This window comes from Sorex araneus, chromosome 5 (genome assembly GCF_027595985.1).
Source record: "Sorex araneus isolate mSorAra2 chromosome 5, mSorAra2.pri, whole genome shotgun sequence".
NCBI lineage: Eukaryota > Metazoa > Chordata > Mammalia > Eulipotyphla > Soricidae > Sorex > Sorex araneus.
Genome location: NC_073306.1, coordinates 107,198,884 through 107,211,896, shown reverse-complemented (window position 1 = coordinate 107,211,896; position 13,013 = coordinate 107,198,884). Strand labels below are relative to the sequence as shown.

The window sequence follows — 13,013 nt, the reverse complement described above, 5'->3', positions numbered from 1 at the left end:
TAGTATTTCCATATATTTCTTAGATTGTTTTTCCTTTTTATTTCTTTTATTTATTTTTTTTTGTGTGAATCACCCTCCAGATGGTCTAATCATTCCTGTGACTTTAGTTTACCTACATTGTGTATTCTGAGTTTCAACCACATGCATCTAAGAACACTTTCCTTCTAGATGAAAATGAAAGGGAAGAAATTGGATCAAAGATAGGGAACATCATTTAAACTTTTTCCCTCTTAGATTCCTTCTACTTTTCATTCATATATAAGAAAATAAACACAAGCTGTACTTCCCAGCTCAAGTCTCATATGGCCTGTTTTATGACTTTCCAAGTCTACTCTTTAAGAATACATTACTCATTCATTTAAGGTCTTCTTCTTTCCTTGAAACCCCTTAGAACACTAATACCCTGTTTTTCTAAGTGCTCAATAAATATTAATTAGATGCCATTAGTGATTTGATTTTCTTAGTGCCAAGCAAAATCTTTTATTAGGTATCATCCTATAAGATTTGTTAAACTGTTGATAAGCTGAAAAATCCATAGTCCTTTTAAACAAGGACTGCTTATCTTGGGCAGAGATATTTTTTTCTTCTCAGAAGTCTATAATTATGATTATATTATCCAATGATTATTACAGATAGTGGTATTTGTATATGTATATTCACTCTAACTCCTCGTAAACGTATCAGTAATTTTTGTTAAAACCAAAATAGCATAATTGTCTTTGACTTGAAAAATTATCCTAAAATATGTTTCCTAGAAGATAAATGACAACTGAGACATTAGTTTATTTGACTTTATTATATAGAATTTATCATATTTATTAAAGGTATTAAACAAAAATCCTTGGAACTATTCATTGACATTTACATTATTAGTAAAACATTTATAATATTATCCTTAAGGGTTCAAATAAATACATATAAAATTTAATTTTCATTTGCAATTTTAAATTTCAAAAAATATCTAGGGAGTAAAGCAGTTACCTGTGCCATTCATAAATTTACACATAATCCAATTGAAAAGAAATTAAATGTAACATAATATTATACTTGTTTTACAACTTTAGGTGTGAGGGAAAGAACAATTAATGCAAATGGAGAATATTGGACATTAGTCTCATTTGTTATTCTCTTTGCTCGATTAATCTGTTATCAACTGGCATAATCGGTGATCTAACTTAGTTTAATTGCCATGAAATGTACAATTTAGCTAATCAGAATTTATCATCAGTTCCTTTAACAAGGCAGAAAACAGATAATAATTTTATAATTGTGAAAATACATGATGTACAATGTTGTTTGTACACATGCATAATCATTACAATGAGGCAATTACTTTGAGGAAAAATTAGAATATTACCACTTATAAACTGACCTCTGGGATAAATATAATTTAATAAAAATAATGATTTTTTGAGCAATAGAAATAGTTTCAATGTTATGCTTTTACTAGTTATGTTTTCTAGTTATGCTTTTACTTTTGAAATGATAATAATATATTTTGGGATTTATAGACTTAGTTTTTTTGCCAAAATTGTTAAAGTGCATTTTATAGTTACTAAAATTATGAAAAATAGGAAATACATAATATAAAAAGAAAACCTTTTCTCTTTTTAAAATTTCTCCTCAGCTTCGTAAAGCTATTATAGATCATGTGTCAGACTCCTTTTTGGATACAACGGTTCCACTTTTGGTTCTCATTGAAGCTGCTAAGAATGGTCGGGAAAAGGAAATAAAAGAATATGCTGCAATATTTCGTGAGCATACAAGTAGGCTTGTAGAGGTAAGTGCGCTAGAAATGTGACTACTCTAAACCCAGTACAATGAGTCTTTTATATACTGTTTTACAGTTGATGTGTGCTCAAATGAAAATGTTTTACAGTTTATTACAAATGAAGCACAGTTGGATCAATATGTCAAAATACAGAAACAATCCTCATTGTCTTGGAAAAGGTACTATTTATTTAAAAAGACCTATGAAACTTGGGTCAATATGTTTTTTTAGAATTTATTTTAGAGGTATAAAATACTGACTCAATATAGATATTGTATTCTACTCATAAATATTTTCTTCCTATACTCACTTAAAAGTGTGAAATATTCTTCTGCCATTTTGCTATTTATATATCATCTCTTCATGATTGTTTTATACCTTCTGTCTTTTAAATAACAGTCAACTTTATAATTAAACCATAGAACATGATATGTAGTAGTAGATACCAACTAACTAGGTCTGGTGGGCTTATTCATGTCTCATTGGAGTCCAGAATAGTTAAACTATGATCCTGATCCTTTGATCCTTAGAAGATAGATATGGAAATGGTCCTTTAATTTGGAGAGTATGGTTGCATATTACTGAACAGATCTTGAAGTTCTAGGGCAAATAATCAAACCTTTTGTACTCTGGATAGCAACAGTACAGCCACGGTATTAAGAGAGCCTGAGGGGAATATTTCTAAAACCAATAAGGTGAAAGTACTTAAAGACCAGAAATCAGTAACAAAAAGGTGAAATATTTAATAACCAAGTTCTCATGACAACTTTGATTTCATTCTTCTTATATGCACTCAAGGTGACTGTACTAGTTGTTTGTGACTAGTGTCTATTTGCATTGAAAGTGACCATGCTATGCCAGTTCTTAAACGTTTTCACTCTTACACTTTCATATACTGAACATGAACTCTGTTTTCAGCAAGTGTTTTGAGGCTCAGTGTAAATAGTAAAATTTGTGACTTTCACTTACCTCATTGTGTTGAGTAGAAGATCTGGACAATTCTTTTTTTTTTTTTGTATTTATCACATGATTGTTTTCAAAAGTTGACTAAGGATGGAGCCTCCATAGGTCTTATAGAACAGACATACAATTTGGTCTAGTCACATTACTCAAAGCACATTAGCTGTCAGTTGGGAGCTTAACCATGGTTGTCAACAGGAGCACCGATGCATGGCCTCTCTTTGTGGCTTCAACTTCTCACAGCATGGTTGCTGGTTTCTGAAATGAAAAGTCCCAAGATTATCAGCAGCAGATAATGGAAGCCAATTATGAATAATGGAAGATAATTATCAGCAGCAGATAATGCAACACCTGGTTGCAGATTTGATGGAGTAGAGCACAACTTTCACTATATTCTGTGGGTTTAAACAATCACAGAGTCAACCTATACGTATGTGTTATAGTCACTGAAACTCTACCTCTTGAGTGAAAAAAGGCAAAAGTATTTATGGCCATTTTTAATTGAATACAATTTCAGAGCTTCGGTTGTTTTATCTCTAGAGAGTGAAGATAATGTGTAAAGGAATAATGATTTTTGCAATTCTATGATCCCACAAATACTATTTGTAATTGAAAGAATTCTAGTTTTCTAAGACAGAGAAATACACAGAAAAAAATGAAAATGGTTTTTAGTTATGCTGCTTACATATTAGGTTTTATATAAATTTATATATGTACATGCAAACACATATATTATATAAAATACATAATATATGTGTATACATTATGTGTACACACAGACACACACGTGTGTATATACATATATATCAAGAAAGAAAAAGAATATTTTCTTTCCTTTATATCTCAGGAAAATAATTTTTATAAACCATCTTTCTCACTAAAAGAGAAAGTCTCAACATTTACCAGAAACGTAAAAAAATATCTATGACAGAGTTCAGGGAACAAAGAAAACTTAAATGCATCATTTTCAAAGGAAATTGTGAATTCACCGTGTACCTGTTGCTTACCAATCCTCCACCTCAATCTGTAACCAAAGGAGAAAAGACTTTGGAGGCCACAGAAACAGAAGGAAATTGTCAGACCCAAAGATGGCTCTTAGACCACACCTACAGCCACTTGATCTGTTTGGTCATGAAGTAACTCCTCTGATGCTGAATGTCAGAGAAGCTTTGGACCAAGGCAGTGATGAGATTTAGCTCTTTCCAATGAAATATGTAAACAAATAAATGAATAATCAAATAAAAAGGATGAAAGTGTTCCTCCACTGGGCCAGTGGGGTGCAGGGTACTTTGTCCTTAGTGCAGGGAGAATTCAAGGACAGACTATCTCTCTACCCAGCAGAGAGATTTATTAAAGTGGTAGCACACACATGAGCCGTGAGTGTGGGTACTCTTTAAGGAAAGTTACATACAGATTTGGGGATTAAGGGTTTTAAAGAAGTGAGATAAGGGGGAGGAAAAAGCATAAGGGACTAGGAAGATAAAGCATGATTGGGGTGATATTAATGTTGTAATTTCTATTGCTTAGTCATAAGTCTGCTCTACCCTTCATTAGCTTCTAGATATGCAGCTAAGGAGTGTGTATGTTAATATTTGTTTGGGGTTTGTTGGAGATAAAAGTGACATAGGTTCAGGGTTCTATTTATTGAGCATGTTGCAGAAGCTGACTGGGCCTGGTTTTCCAAAGGTGTCTCCTTATTTTGAAGTTGGCAAGCACGGCAATGCTTGGATCATAGTCTTATCACTTAGTTATTTTTTAAGACAAAAGAGATCATCCTTTGTGTTTCTTTAAGTAGTCTTCTCACGCTGCCTCTCCCATAATAGTCTTTTCCACTCCACCTTCTTACATGGACACATCCACATTACACCCAAACAGAGTAATTTGACATAGCAGGGCAGAGAGTCTTAGATTCTAAATGACTTCAAAGAAAAACTATTTTCAACATGTCTGGGTTTTGACTTCTTAAATATGTTTGTCAGAGAAATCTAAAATCAGTGAACTTGTTGAAGTAAGAATTAAAAGGAGAAGAGCTTATTTTAAAGAATTAGAAATTCTTGAGATCTTTAGCTCAAAGCACTGTGGTATTAAAGGAACACTTTAGATCAGGTTTAACATAACTTACAAAATAAGGAAATAGAATTGAATAAAGAAGGAAAAAAGGGCATTAGAGATTCTAGAGGTAGTAATTAGAAAACCAAAGGTAATGGGTGAAAGAAAGGGGAATAGGAACAAAGTTGCCAATATCATGGCCTCAGTATTCTCATTCTCTCGGGGAGATATATACAAAGTCTCTTGCATTTTATTAAGGTAGTTGGTGTAAAATGAATAAGGATGAAATGATGAGTATAAAACCTTATGTAGAATCAATTATTGGAGAACCTAGATGCTAGCTATGTAATCTTGATAAGTATTTGCAAAGCTTTGAATTCTTTGGGCATCCAATTTACTCTGTGACTTAGGGTCCTCCAAGACATGAAAGGAATAAAAAGCAGTAGTCAGGGGGCATTTAAAAGAAGTCAACGGCTGAGCTGGGGCTGCTGCTCAGCTGTAGAGCATTTAGTCATGCAGGTTTGATTCCCAGAGTGAAAAAGTACATAAATAAATTGAAAGTTATGTTAGCATAGTGGTTAACAAATAATGACAATTGCGTTCATTAAATTATGCCTCACAGTTTTTTTGTTATGTTTTTGTATGTTTGTTTTGGAGCCACACTTGGCTGTACTCGGAGCTTGAGCTTATTCTTGGCTCTCTGCTCTGGGATCACTCCTTGCATGGCTTGGGGAACCACATGTGGTGCAGGGGATAGAGCCCTGTGAGATGTGTCTGAGGCAAGCATCTAATCTCGACGCTAAATCTTCAAATCCAGCCCTCCAGTATTTTTATCTTATACTGGTGGTGACTTAGGACGGTGTTAACTCTGTTGGATCATACCAATAATGCCTATTAAGTGGGAAGTGTAAAATAGGAATTTTTGTCTTAAAAATATAAAGTAATTTAAAAATTAATTCTTGTTGCTTTGAGCCTTGGCTAATAAGTATGTTTATGTAACTGATGACCAATAAACCTGCACTGAATAAATATATTTATAATAGAACCAATAGTTTTATTTTTCTATATAAAGTTGACTTGGGGATGGGAGAACTCATCTACACAATTGAGTCGGTAAGGAAAGAGGGAGTTTGAAAGGGAGAGACAGTGGGGATGTGAAGACACTGGTTGTAAAAAACTAAAGCTCCCCAAGGGGCGTGCGCATTCGCGGGCTCTCGGGCTGGCTCTGTCTCACCGCCCACGTTCAGAGCTCCGGAATCGCTGTGTGCTGTCGGTCGAGGGCAGGCGACGGAAGGAAGAAGGCCAGACTGGTTGCTCGATCAGTTTATTTCATTCTCTCTCCCTGCTTCTCTCCCAGCTCTCGGTCTCTATCAGGATCTGTGGATCTGGCCCCAGTGGATCTGGCCCCCCAACCCACTCTTACAGCCTAGTTAAATCTCCCCAGCACGAGGGGTTTGGGGCATACACATAGGTGTGGTCACCATCAATAGGGTTGAGGTTCCTCTCCCTTAGGGGATGCTTCTCCTAGGACTTAATTCTCTTTCAGCAGGAGGATCCACCCAAGGGCAGAGTCCCATGAATGTGTTTCTCTTCTCCTCAGCCAGCAAACATATAAGAATTCATAATATTAATTATTTTGTATGGACACAATAAGAGATGCATTAAAGTTTATAGAATTGGTCTCCTGGGGCCATCTCAATCTCAGACTACAGTGCTCAGGCCAGATCAGTCTTTCCTATCCCTGGCAGGGTCCCAGTCTCATAATTACTATTGGATCATGACAGCATTTGTCTATGATCAAGCTCTTAACTTATAGTTAAGAATTAGGCACTTTGGCCAGGCCCATCTCGATGCCAGGGTAGCACATAACTCACCGCTTGCCCTGGATCCTTCCCGTCCCACGTTGGGGACCCTACTTTGGGGTGCTAGGAACTGAGGGCAACTGAGGCTTAAGTGGAGAAAGCAGAGGCCCGGGAGGGAATATTCGAGGCCAATTAATTCCCAAGTTATAAAAACATAATATTGTCTTCTTGTGTCTATACAAAACAGACATAGCTTTAAAGTAAATTATTCAAAAGGCACAAGAAGAGGAGAAAGGCAATATTAACTTATATAATATAAATTCAGTATCCTAGGAAGGTCTGACCTTGCAAATTAGCAGAGTCAGATTAAGGAACAGCCTCGGATTAACTCTTTTGGGGAAGAGATCATGGAGAAGTGATTATAGCTAAACAAAAGGATGGGAGAGATTCGGGAACACCTTGATGGGTGAGACTGGGGTAAGCCTTAACTCCGGGAAAAACCGGGACAAGCTACTTGTGGCAAGGAGGGAGAGGACAAAGTAATGTCATCCTACAACTGGTGATGGGTATGGAGTTGAAATAATGTGCATGAGAAACTCTTTTTTTTTTTTAAGAATTTTATTTTATTGAATCACCATGTGGAAAATTACAATGCTTTCAGGCTTAAGTCTCAGTTATACAATACTGAAAAAACCATCCCTTCACCAGTGCCCATATCTCACCACCAAAAAAAAAAAAAAAAAAAAGCACACCTCCCATCCCGCCCCCCCCGCGCCCCCCCATGTAACTGATAAATTTCACTTTACTTTCTATTTACTATGGTTACATTCAATATTTCAACACAAAACTCACTATTATTGTTAGGAGTACCCCTCTAGTCAGACCTGTTGTGAAGAGATATGAGGTCTCTGGTTTTGGATTTCTGTACTTTAGCAACTAAGTCCAGGGAGATTTCTTCCAGATACTGGATCATTGCAAGCTTGTAAACCCCATCTGTGGTCGTCATAATATGGCGGTCACCACGCCCTTCACCCCCGGCAAGGAAGAGTCGAGAGAGAGAAATACCTTTCCCCTCCTGGGCAGGCATGGGGCCGTGACTTAGTTCTCAGTCTGGAGATATTCTGCGAGGAGCTGCCCATGCCAAAATATTTAGCTGGCATCTGGAGTCACGCTCATGCAGCTGTGGAGAGGCTGCACACACGTGCGATCCCCGGGATCACCGAGAAACTCTTATGAACAGTATCTGAATCTCAATCAATAAAAAATAAACAAAAAATACTAGAAAATGTTACTTTTATATATATGTATATATATATATATATTGCTTTATTGGGGGGGGCACACTCAGCGATGCTCAGGCATTACTCTTGGCTTTGCACTCAGGAATCATTCCTGGTGGTACTCAGGGGACCATATGGGATGCTGGGAATCGAACCCGGGTCGGCCACATGTAAGGCAAACACCCTACCCACTGTGCTATTGCTCCAGCTCCTAGATAAATATTTTTATCTGTTTTGTTAGCTTCTATATTCTGGTGCACAAGACAGGATGTGATATTTGATGAACATTCATTGAACACATGAAAAAATGAAGTTGGTTTTTGGGACTAAAGTACTTGGAATATATGCTTGAGTATAATTATTTAGGTCAGTATCTCCTACTATATGTGAATATTTTAAGGTAACTCTTCACAGAAATATTTATACATTTTCAATTAGTTATTAGTCATCATAAGTAGATAGTATAAACGTAGTTCACATCTCTCTAAGAGTTCAATTATATATTTAAAATGCTGAATTTACTTCAGAGAAACAACATAAATTTAAATGATAATGTAACTACTATTCATAGTAATTCTAGTTAGTAAATACATTTATTAGTTGACATATTACCGAATATTTATTTTAAATTAATCTCACTTCCACTACTATTTTAAATCATATTATAATTTGTTCTCAGCAAGTCAGTTCATACTAAACACTGTCTATTAGCTAAAACAATGAAATTTCCAGTTTACCCTCGGGTATTACCGAGTTTGCCATAATTACAATTACTAAATAAATCAGTGATAATGATCTAGGCTTTACATTTTTTCTATGAATTTTAGAAGTTTCTCTATGTAAAAATCAGCTTTGTCAGTGCTTTGACTTATTCATCAAAAATTCATCTGTCTTGATGTACCTTATTTTAGTAAGTTTTATGGGAGCCTTTCATCAAAAAGAAAATAGTGGGTGGACATTTAATTATAATACTTCCTTCCAACCTACAAGGATGATTGTTCCCACTCACAAAATGGCAAGCCAGATTTAGCAAACTCCAGTGCCAAGAGCGAAGCTTAAATAGGTGACTCTTGCTGTTTGCAAGAACTGCTGATTGCTATCAGCTCTACTAATAGTCTTTTTGACAGAATGCTGCACAAGCTTTAGTTGATCATGCTATCAAATAAGGGCGTGTTTAGTTGTGTAAAAACAAAGTGTTTAGAATCCCATCCCTTATTTCATAAACCCCTCTGCCACCAAAATGAAAAACATAAATATGAAAATGAACAAATCCAACAAATCCCTGCTCGTGCTTGCATTTGTGTGCAAAGTAACAATTGTTCTCAGTGAGCCCATTGGCAATTCTCTGTTGGTGGAAGTGATATTATAACTAAACCAGAAGTCTTTTTGCTAATACAGAAGTGAACAGTCAGGTGTGAATGCGTACTCCCTGGATTAGAAAGTGCTCAGCATCATAATCCTCTTTTAACTAAAATATATGACAGGACATGATCCTAGAAAGTCTTAACTGAAAACTTACTGGTTTCCTTTCTGTGTTTAAGAAGTTTCTTTATACATTTTCCATTCATGTTTTTGGAATTCTAAAAATGCTAGTGGTACAAGTATTGAAAAGTCATAAACTTTCCACCATTAAGTGTAAAATAGTGAATTAATAGAGTTTTGCAAATAAGAAAAATGAGAAAATTATATGGGTTAAAGTCATTTTGGAATTGATGTAACTTGTATGTTAAACTTTGACACTGGGTAGGAGTTCGATTTTAAAACCTGGATGTCCAAGTGGTGGTTTCAGCATAAATAGACACAATATTCATATGCTATGCTCCAGGAATACATGAAGTCTAGATTGCTAAATTGACAGGAGCATAAAGTAAGCATGAGAAAGCTGATAAGCAGCCTTGAATATTAGAATGGCAAGAAATAGATGCTGGATTTCATCTAATAGAACTAGACCTGTAATAAATTTAAAGAGCTAAAGGTGCTTCTTACCAGGAAAATGTAGGAAATAATTACATTTTAGTAGAGTCTGTGAATGAATTATTTTGCATCTAGATTAAAAAAAAAATGTAGACCTGAACTATTGAGTGAAATGACTCAGCAGTATAGGCTATGATAAAATACTTTAAGTATAGCCTAGAGGCTTAAAGAAATTTCACCGTGAATATATATACACAAGAAAATTTAACACTTGTATACAATAATTACTAAAATTATTCAGATTCGCAAAAATTGAAAAAAAAGTCAGATGTCTACAAACTTCTAAATAAATAAAATATGGTCTAACTATATCAGAACACTGGCCAAGATAACTGTTGATCTTACTAAGTGAAAGAAGGTCGTCTAATAACTTCTAATAACACTATAAACATGAACTAATTTACATATTTTCTACTATTTTCTTTATGAAGGATTATACCATCTAAAAATGTAATTATGCACCCTATATTCAAATAGAGATGCTCTACATTTTATTTCTATAGCAGATACCCTGATCATTGCATTTTGTATGACTTTTTATTCCCTATTGATATATCTTCTTTGCTAAAATGTCTGTTGAAATAGTTTTTATATTTTTATGGGTGGCCATTATTGTATTTTTAAAATTTCTCTGCATATCACATTTAAAATAAATTTTAAATGTTTAATAAATTAGCAAATATAAAACATCAATACTATAGTAACATACAAGTGGCTTATTGAAAAAGACTACATTTTTGTAGGGAGAAACCAAAGATTCATTAGAAAAATACAATAACAATACAAATGAAAAGAAAAAGTGATAGTTGAAAATATATAACTATACATTCTTTTTTATGTGATTTTGTGACCACATCAGGTGGTGCTAGGAGTTACTTTCAATTCTGCCTCAGGACTTGCCCGTGGTTGTTTTTGGGAGATTATGTGGTGCCAGGGATTGATAACAGACTTTTTCATGCAGCATGCACTCAGACAATTGAACTACCTCTCTTCTCACTCCAAAATATTTTTAAATTACTCTAGGTATGCTAATTTATTTTTTGTCATTATTTGTGCCAGCATTTACTGATACATAAATCAATAATGTATAATAAGTATGTAAATATTTTAACTTTGTGATTTTTTTCCCTTTTTGACATAAAATAATGTAATAATTATGAACAACCAGGTAAATGAAAAGTTAGGATCAAAAATATTAGGGAGTAAGCAGACCCTTTATGAAAACCAGTCTAATGTTTATGGAAAAAAAGTGAGGTTGGTGAATTACCAGCAAATGAACAATAAGACAAGTAGGATAAGGAGTTAGGTAAGCATCATATTTGATAGTCTTATGTTGGTTACTTTAAGGAACTCCATTTTAATTGAGTGACAAATATAGTGAGATAAGTTTGTACTGAATTAGCACTTTTACAAACAATGATAAACTAATATAAAAATATAAATAAAAAATGTGAAATTATTAGAGTAAATTAAAATGCAGGAAGATTTTGGAAGGATGTCAAGACTAAGAAGAAGAATGATATAACCATTTCATGCAATCTTATGCCCTCTGGCCTGAGGCCAGATACATCCAGCACTGAGTGGTAAAGAAACCATGCAAAAACTTGACATCTTCTTGTTCTTTGAAATCAAAAAAGCATAAAGCAATTAGAGGAGATGAAAATTTTATATAGTATTTCAATAATTAGAGGGCTCAGAACAGAGGTGATATGAAAGTTATAACAAATTTTGTATGTAAACTTTGTCTAAATATTTTACTGACTTCTAAATTACACACTCACAGGTCAGAGTTAAAGGCATCCCATTGAGTGAGAAATAGAATAGAAATTTGAGCTTTACCAAAGAAGCAGAGTGCAGTGAGTCCAGCTGAGTTAAAAATCTGAAAATAAAGAAGCATATAATAAAGAGAATAAAGAAAAAGGTACATTATCTTTAGATGACATGAAGATGGGCCTGACCAAAGTGCCTAATGCTTAGCTGTAAGTTAAGAGCTTGTTCATGGATAAATGCTGTCATGATCCAAAAAGTAATAACTAGATTTGGACCCTGCTAGTGTTAGGAATGATTAACCTGGCCTGAGCACTGTAGTCAGACTCTGTGACAAGATGTTCCCAGGAGAACTGCCCTACAAGCCTCAATGTATCTCTTACTGTGTCCATACAAAAATAACTAGTGTTAGGATGTGGGTTGAGTTTTTGGACTGAGGAAAGGAGAAAAATACCTTAAGAGGTATTTTGCCTGCAGGCAGTCAGGAATGGCTTTGGAGTACCTCTATGTGGTGTTTCCTTTGGGCTTGCTTTCTTTCTTTTTAAAAAATTTTTTTTAATTAATTTATTTTTTAATTAGTGAATCACCATGAGGGTACAGTTACAGATTTACACAGTTTTGTGCTTGTGTTTCCCTCATACAATGCTCAAGAGTCCATCCCTCCATCAGTGTCCATTCTCCACCACCAGTGAACCCAGTATCCCTCCCACCCCCTAATTCAATCCCCCCAAACCCCACCCCTCCTCTGTGGCAGGATATTCTCTTTTGTTCTGTCTCTCCTTTTGGGTGTTGTGGTTTGCAATAGGGGTATTGAGTGACCATCGTGTTCAATCTATAGTCTACTTTTAGCACGCATCTCCCTTCCTGAGGCGGGACCTCCAACCACATTTTACTTGGTGTTCCCTTCTCTATCTGAGCTGCCTTTTCCCCCAGCATGTGAGGCTAGCTTCCAAGCCATGGAGCCAACCTCCTGGTACTTATTTATACTATTCTTGGGTGTTAGTCTTCTACTCTGTTATTTTATATTCCACAGATGAGTGCAATATTTCTATGTCTGTCTCTTTCTGACTCATTTCACTTAGCATTATACTTTCCATGTTGATCCACTTATATGGAAAGGTCATGACTTCATCTTTTCTAACAGCTGCATAGTATTCCATTGTATAGATGTACCAAAATTCTCGGGCACTCAGGTTTTTTCCTCGTTCTTCCTTCTCCTGCACTTGGCCAAGAGCCGTCCTGATCCAGTCCATACACAGCAGCTCCAGAGCACCGAACGCAGGCAGTAAGATAGAGCCACCCAGAGAGCCCACGAACACACACCCTTCAGCGTGTGTAGTTTTTCACACTTGGTGACTAAATAAAATTTTTTTAATTAAAGGCAATTAATTTATCTAACTACTGCTGGTC

The 13,013-nt window shown here is 35.2% G+C and overlaps 1 protein-coding gene across 1 annotated transcript in view; it reads left to right on the top strand.

Annotated features, from left to right (window-relative positions):
• The window catches only part of CTNNA3 (catenin alpha 3), a 1,605,010-nt gene that overhangs the window by 843,121 nt on the left and 748,876 nt on the right, over window positions 1–13,013 (top strand). The window contains exon 8 of the mRNA XM_004617094.3: window positions 1,628–1,780. Within this exon, the coding sequence (XP_004617151.1) occupies window positions 1,628–1,780 (153 nt within the window). The remainder of the gene's footprint in view (window positions 1–1,627; window positions 1,781–13,013) is intronic.